Raw genomic sequence first — 8,164 nt, forward strand, 5'->3', positions numbered from 1 at the left:
ATGGATGCAGAAAAGGCATCTGACAAAATCCAACACCATTCTTGATTAAAATTTTTTTAAAAAACTCAATAAAGTAAGATTTGAAGGGAAATTACTCAACATAATTAAGAGCATATCGTGTAGAGGCTACGAGTCAGGCTGCTAACCTCAAAGTCAGCAGTTGGAAGCTACCAACTGTTACACAGAAGAAAGATAAGGCTCTCTGCTCCTGTAAAAGATTTATAGCCTCAGAAACCCTATACAGGGTCGCTATGAGTTGGAACTGACTCCAGGGCACACAGCCACTACCACCACCATGCAAAACCAACAGCCAGCATCACTTTCAACAGAGAGAAACTGAAAGCATTCCTTTTGTGAACAAAAACCAAACAAGGATGCCTTTTATCACCACTCCTATTCAGTATTGTGATGGAAGGGTTGATGCAAAACCCTCAAGGGACCTTGAGTAACCAAGTGAACAAAACTGTGCAAGAAGCCACTGCAGAGATGCATGCTGCTGGGCGAGGAGTCTCAGCCAGAGGAAGGGCTGCCTGTGGTGTGGCCAGCAGATTCTTGTACAGCCGTTTGCACATTGCTGTCTGGGCTGGACGTGCGTGTCAGGCTTCTGTGGGGAGCCCTCACCTTGCACATCGTGATTATCAATAAACAAGTGATGGGAGGGGACAGGTCCGCTGTGCTCGCCTTTCCAGCCTCCAAAAGAAAAAGGGGGGAGGAGGAGTTAGAATTTTCCCATGGAAATAGGCTTCTTGTTAAGTCTTTGTAGAATATGGGGATTCCTGAGCCCCACCAAAAGACATGCAAGCCAACCTAGAAATGCTGGGACAGCAGAAGATTCTTATTAAAAGGAAGACCTGTAGTAAAAAAAAGCATACTGTTTGAACTTCAAGCAAGCTGTTTACTTTGAAGGCATCAAGTCAAGAAAAGTCAGCCCATTAGGGAAAACCCCCTTCCAGGACTGAAACTCAGTAAAACCCACAAGCAGTGAGTATACTTTCTGGTGACCACCTGGGTCTACTTGTGAGTGGAAATGTGGAAAACGCAGCAAGAGTTTGAATATGTTCCACTGGCACACTTGAGATGAGAGCAAGAAGAGGAAGGACCAACAATCCTGTCTCTTCCACAAAAACATTGCAAAAGGGACCAAATGAAGGGAGAACATATTGGTTACAACAGGCTAAACATAACCAAGCAAATTGAGTTTAATATGGAAAAAAAGATGACTTTTTTCTTGTGTTATTGTTATGATAATGATATTTTAGTATATAAAAAAAGAGTCCTTATAAGAGATGTGCAATTAAGTCTTCACAAACAAAGTGATTGGGGATTCACCTCAGAGTAAAGTTCAGCCATGAGTAAATCATTATTGAAACAGGCACCTGGCACTCATCATACTGTCCCATAATAAACAAATTTAAATATCCAGCTTGTTGTTGTTGTTAGGTGCCATCAAGTCAGTACCGACTTATAGAGACCCTATGCACAACAGAAAGAAACACTGGCCGATCCTGGGTCAACCTCACTATCATTGCTACGCTTGAGCCCACTGATGCTACTACTGTGCCAATCCATCTCATTGGGGGTTTCCTCTTTTTCTCTGACTCTCCACCCTACCAAACATGATATCCTACTCAAGTGACTGGTCCCTCCTGACAATATGTCCGAAGTATGAGAGACTAAGTTTGGCCATCTTGGCCTCCAAGGAGCACTCTGACTGCACTTCTTCCAACACAGATCTATTGGTTCTTTTGGCTCACAGTGACCCTGTATAGAGTTTCTGAGGAGTAGTTGGTGAGCTTGAACTGCCAACCTTACAGTTCAAACAGCTTTGCAGTCTGGCGCATTAACCCACAGCGCCACACCAGGACTTCATAAATATCCAGAAGTCTTCCTAAATGCCAAACTCCTTTTTCATATCAAACTAAAAGTGCATCCCTTCCCTTGTGAGAGGTTATGATCTGTACCTTCTCTTGCCTTGTAGCTGTGCCTCCCTCCTCTGAGATGGGTCATCTCCTCCCTGCCTACGTCATCAACTCAGGGAAGCCTGATGGATCCTGTCCCTCCTTTTTCATCCTCTGAGTGCTCCTTTCCTCAGGTACTGATCAGAATACATTAAAATGGATACAATAGTAAAAGGAATGGAAGGGTAGAGCACTATCAAATACTTTTTATGAAGACTAGTTAAATTAAAGAAATACTTTGCAGAATACTTAGACCAGGTCCTGGCTACACAGTAGATGCTATAGAAATGTTGGGGAGGAAAAGGGATGGCAGCATAAAAGCTTGCAGGGGTGAAGGGAGAGAGGAAGACACCAGACCACAAAGAGAAAGCATCCACCTTTTCTAAAGAGGTTATCAGCAGGAATCTGATGAGCTGTGTTCACCACCCTGAGGCAAGTCTTCTGTAAGATGCAAAGAACTCCCAATTGTCCACAGGACATGGTACCTAACTTGAGGAGCCAACTTAGTCAATTCTCTAGAGCAGGGATTGGCACTGCAATGGATATAGGTCACCAGTCAGACACTCTACTCAACTCTCCCCGACCAGAAAAAGCATGAGAAATGCTATTGTTCTCCACACTGTCCAAGACACTAGGATCTACCCATGACCAGGAAGCACATCCCCAGGCCTCTCAGGTAGGCTACTCCATCAGTACTCTCAGTGATGGCTTCCAGCTATTTTCTGTGTGGCTTCATTCTTGTGCATCTCTAGCCTCATCTTACTCTTCACGTTTTTTGCATCCTATAATTTAGCTTTGCCTGACTTTCTCAAGTCCTTCACATGTCTGATGCTCTTCACACTGCTCTTCCAGTGGTCCTGAATCTGGCACTCTTCCCTCCCTTATTTACCATTTAAACCCATTACATTCAGAGAACATGTGCTCATCCAGCTACGTAACCCTGGTAGTATCTGTCATTTGTCTGTATGAATTTATTAATGTCTATCACTACTCTAAAGTCCCAATGACCAAGCCCTAGGAAGAAATGCTAGGGGACTCTAGGCCTCATCCCTCCCAACCCATGGGCTCACCATCATTGATCCTCCCAGCCAAGGACTCTGCACCGAAGCCAGCAAAGACAACAGTGTGGACAGCACCAATTCTGGCACAGGCCAGCATCGCTGCCACAGCCAGAGGAGATACAGGCATGTAGATGGCCACACGGTCCCCTCGATAAACTTCATGTCTCTTCAGTGTGTTGGCCAGGCGGCACGTGGTCTCCAGAAGCTCCCTGTGTGTGACACAGAGAAGAAATGGTCATAAGAAATGAGGGATGGACAAGTTACAGAATTTAGAATGGAATGATTCTGCAAATTGTATATACCATATTCCCAGTCCAATATCTGGGGCACAGCAGGCCCTCAAATGCTTATTGTATAGGAAGTTATTCATCAGAAAGAAATGTTTTTAATACTGCATACTGGTAATGACAGAGATTTACTGCCTCTTTGTTGAGGTCTAGAGCAGGATTTCTCCTTATCAGCATCCATAAGTATCCAAAAGAAAACGATCATATCACCAAGACTTCTGAAAACATTCACCTCCCAAAGGGAACATTTTATAGGACAGTTAGTTGGAAATAGGAAAACATGAATTTTCTGACTCAGCACAGGCCTCATAGAACCAAGAAAAGCTCTTGCCAGGCAGTGATTTTCATATAGGACATCAACTCCCATCCTTGTAAAGGAAGGGACTGCAGCCCAGAGACTGGATGGACGTAGTGAAAGTACACTGTTTCACATCAAATAATCCCCATGATTTCCCACTCACTATAGGACTAGACATGTGGTGGGCATATGCTGCTCTGGGTGGGATGCTCCATGTTCTCCAAGGATGCTCCAACACCCACTGGAATCCTTGTTCCACATGGTATGAGCCGGCTGATCTTTCCCTCTACTGGGATAACAGCAGAATTGGGCCTTCCAGAGTACTGCATCTCCCTTTTCAAAGTTATTGACTCAGAGATTAGCATATGACCAAACCTGGTCCAAGCAGAGAAACCAGCTGCCTAAGGATGGCTTCCCTAGAGAAGCAAAACCAGTGAGGCTTATATGTGTATATATAAAGAGAAGTTTATATCAAGGAAATGGTGCACATAGTTGTAGAGGTGGGCAAGTCTCAAGTCCATGGGCCAGATGTGAGGCTGAAGGCTTCTGATTAATGTAGCTGCAGGCTGATGAACTCAAGATGAGCAGATCATATGGCAGGCAGACAGGCAGGTCCATCAGGTAAGATGACAGGTTGATGATAACTTCTAGGATTGGCAGGCAATAGAGCAAGTCACTGGCTCAAGTCCAAAGAACTGGAGGTTGGATGATGAGCCAGATGTAGGATCCAGATTCAGCAAAAATCAAGCAAGCTTTGCCCAAGAGCCCAATATATTGGAAGCTGGCCACTTCTTCAGGGAAATTTCCCTTCAGTTGATTGACTGCTCATAGCAGATCCCATCATGGAGTGGATTATATTGTGTTAGATCTCACCATGGAGTATTACTACGTCTAAACTGCCAAACCACTGAGAATCCTGGCCCAGTCAAGTTGACACAAAACCTTAACTAGCACAGTAGCCCAATCATAGTCAATGAAACAACTTCATGGAAAAAAGGAAGAAAAACCAACAAAATGGAGAAAAATAATGATGGTGCTGAAGTGATCAGGACTGATCCTGTGAAACTTGTTCCAGCACTTGCTCTTGATACCCACATCACCCTGGACTTTTTAATTGTGGTATCCAACCACTTTCCCTTATTTGCCCTCATAGTTTTGTTTGAATTTATAGTTCTTTAATAAAAAGAAGAGCTAACACAGAAGAACAGATGAGAGGTGTAGAAAACAAGATGCCTTCTCACTGAGTTGCGGTGGGTGGGCAGCACCAACCACTGCACTCCTCATGACTGATCCTCATTTAAGTGTCCCTTGCTCCTCATATTTGTGTTTGCATAGCTCCCTCTGTTCAAAAGATTCACCAAGGAAAGGGCATTAAAGAAAGATGAAGCTTAACAAGATGCAGCCAGAAAACCATAGAGGGATTAAAATCAACATCCATTTGCAGGCAGAGACCTCAGTTGGGTCTTTGTTTCCCAAAGTATTTCTGTGGTTGTTTCTGAGTCGACTCTGACTCACAGGGACCCTATGCACAATAGAACGAAACACTGCCTGGTCCTACACTAGCTACACAATTGCTGCTACGTTTAAGCCCATTGCTGCTGCCACTACATCAACCCATTTCATTTGGGTCTTCCTCTTTTTCAATAACCCTCCACTTTTCCAAGCATGATGTCCTCTTCCAGAGACTGGTCCCATCTGATAACATATCTGAAATATGAGAGACAAAGTCTTGTCATTCTTGCTTCTAAGGAGCATTCTGGCTGTAATTCTCCCAAGACAAATTTGTTTATTCTTCTGGCCATCCATAGTACATTTAATGTTCTTCTACAATACCATAATTCAAATGTATCCATTCTTCTATGGACTTCCTTATTCATTGTCTGACTTTCACATACATTTGAGGGGATTAAAAAAAGCACCATGACATGGAACAGGTACACTTTAGTCCTCAAACTGATCTCTTTGCTTTTTTGCATGTTAAAGAAGTCTTTGGCAACAGATTTGCCTACTGCAATGTGTCATTTGATTTCTTGACTACTGCTTCCATGAGTATTGACTGTGGATCCAAACAAAATGAAGTCTTTGACAACTTCAATCTTTTCTTCATTTATCATGATGTATTTATTAGTCCAGTAGAGGGCATTTTTTCCTTTACATTGGGGTGCAATCTGTACTGAAGGATGTAGTCGTCTTTATCTCTAAGTATTTTAAGTCCTATTTGCTTTCAGCAAGTTAGGTTGCATCATCTACATTTCACAAGTTGTTAATGAGGCTTCCGTCAATCCTGATGCAATGTTCTTTTCATATAATTCAGCTTCTTAGATTATTTTCTAAATTTGTATGGAAAGTAAATGTGTTTTCCTTGAAGTCTTGCTATATACTTTGTAGGAAGTGCTCAACTCTGTGAATCAGTCACTCAGGAGAATTCTTCCTAAAGGTTAATCAAATACCTAACTGAAGAGATGGTTCCCATTCAATTCCATGCTCTCCACTGGGACCTTGGTTATCTCCTCACCATGGGATCCACCAACCATGGTGATTATGGAGACAAAACATGAAACCTCTGGCCTTTTATAGGTGTCCTGTAAGTGTTGGGACAAGTACTGAAGAAGGTGACAGAAGAAGAAATATGAACAAAAGAACCTAGACCTGAAAACAGTTGGTTCCCCTGCAGAATATTCATCCACTGGCACAAAAATGTGTTTGTTTCTCAGGACAGTCACAGAAATTCTAGCTACCCTCTGGTGGTATTTGGAGAATACAGGTTTTTAACTTTCTAAAAACCTTTAGTTTTTCCCTGTGGTTAAAAAAAAAAAGCCATGGGATGTTTTCCCTGGTCCTGATCCACTTTCCCATGCAGCAGCAATCTCAAGACTGCTCCCTGTAAGTCCAGTTAGCAGCAATACCAATAACAAAACACAGGGAACATTTCAGACCAGAGGAAAGCTAGATTCTATTTCAGATGAGATGACAGTTCTATTGCCCAGAAATTCCTGTGAGCCCACAGAAGTTTACAAATTATCACTCATATGAAAGGGAAGAGAGCATGGGTCTGTGTCAGCCCAAGCATGTATCAGGTAAATCTATGCCCTGCCTATGGCCCAGCCATAATAGGGGTTGGAGAAACCCTCACAGGCATCCTAGAAGAGCATAAGAGGGCTCATGGGTGGGAGATTTTCAAATTTTGAACCCAGATAGAAGCCATGATGCAGGCAAATTCAGAGGAGGTCCAAGAGTGTGAGCAGGTAGAGAAGTCATGAGAAAGAAAGGTGGGCATGCCCGGGTTAGGAGCCCATCTTAGAGCAGCAGCGCTTTTCAGAAGGTGCCCTCACAACATGGGAACATCTGCCTGCCACCAAGTCTCCCAGGGCCTGTCTTCTAGCCCCTCTCAGTGCACTTGTAGCAGAGCCCTGGAGAGGTTACTGACTTTTCATTGTTCTTAAGCTAGGTTCTCTAGAACAGTTAAACTGTTGTTAAATTCTCCATTTAACAACAAAGCTAACTTCTCTGTTGTTGTTGTTAGGTGCCATCAAGTTGGCACTGACTCATAGTGACCCTATGCACAACAGAACAGAACACTGCCCGGTCTTAGGCCAACCTCACAATTGTTGCCATGCTTGAGCCCATTGATGCTGCCACTTTGCCAGTCCATCTCGATGGAGGTCTTCCTCTTTTTCTCTGACCCTCCACTTTTCCAAACATGATAGATATCCTTCTGCAGTGACTGGTCCCTCCTGATTATATGTCCAAACTATGAGAGATGAAATTTGGCAATCCTGACCTCCAAGGAGCACTCTGGCTACACTTCTTCCAACACAGATCTGTTTGTTCTTTTGGCAGCCCATGGCACTTTCAATATTCTCCTCTAACACCATAATTCAAAAGCATCAATTCTTCTATGGTCTTCCTTATTCATTGTCCAGGTTTCACATACAAATGAGGTTACTGAAAATACCATGGCTTGGGGCAGGCGTACCTTAGTCCTCAGCTGACATTTCTGCTTTTCAACACTTTTTGACAACTTCAATCTTTTCTCCATTGATAAGAATGTTGTTTATTGGTCCAGTGGTGAGGATTTTGTTTTCTTTACGTTGAAATGTAATCCATACCAAAGACTGTGCTTTTGATCTTCATCAGTAAATGTTTTAAGTCCTCTTCACTTTCAGCAAGCAAGGTTGTATCTTCTGCATATTGCAGGTTGTTAATGAGTCTTCTTCCAATCCTGATGCCACGTTTTTCTTCATAGAACCCAACTTCTCAGAATATTTGCTCAGCATACATGTTGAATAAGTATGATGAAAGAATACAACCTTGTCGCACACCTTTCTTAATGTTAAAACATTCAGTGTTCCCATGTTCTGTTCAAACAACTGCATCTTGGTCCAGGTACAGATTCCTTATGAGCACAATTAAGTGTTCCAGAATACTTATGCTACGCAATGCTGTCCATAACTTGTCATGATCCACACAACTGAAAGCTTTTGCGTAGTCAATAAAGCACAAGTAAACATCTTTCTGGTATTCTTTGCTTTCAGCCAAGATCCATCAGACATCAGCAAT

The 8,164-nt window shown here is 42.9% G+C and overlaps 1 protein-coding gene across 1 annotated transcript in view; it reads right to left on the bottom strand.

Annotated features, from left to right (window-relative positions):
• LOC102814015 (acetyl-coenzyme A synthetase 2-like, mitochondrial-like) overlaps window positions 1–8,164 on the bottom strand; it is a 64,379-nt gene that overhangs the window by 29,983 nt on the left and 26,232 nt on the right. The window contains exon 3 of the mRNA XM_006860757.1: window positions 3,029–3,228. Within this exon, the coding sequence (XP_006860819.1) occupies window positions 3,029–3,228 (200 nt within the window). The remainder of the gene's footprint in view (window positions 1–3,028; window positions 3,229–8,164) is intronic.

Source organism: Chrysochloris asiatica, unplaced genomic scaffold, assembly GCF_000296735.1.
Source record: "Chrysochloris asiatica unplaced genomic scaffold, ChrAsi1.0 scaffold00039, whole genome shotgun sequence".
Classification (NCBI taxonomy): domain Eukaryota; kingdom Metazoa; phylum Chordata; class Mammalia; order Afrosoricida; family Chrysochloridae; genus Chrysochloris; species Chrysochloris asiatica.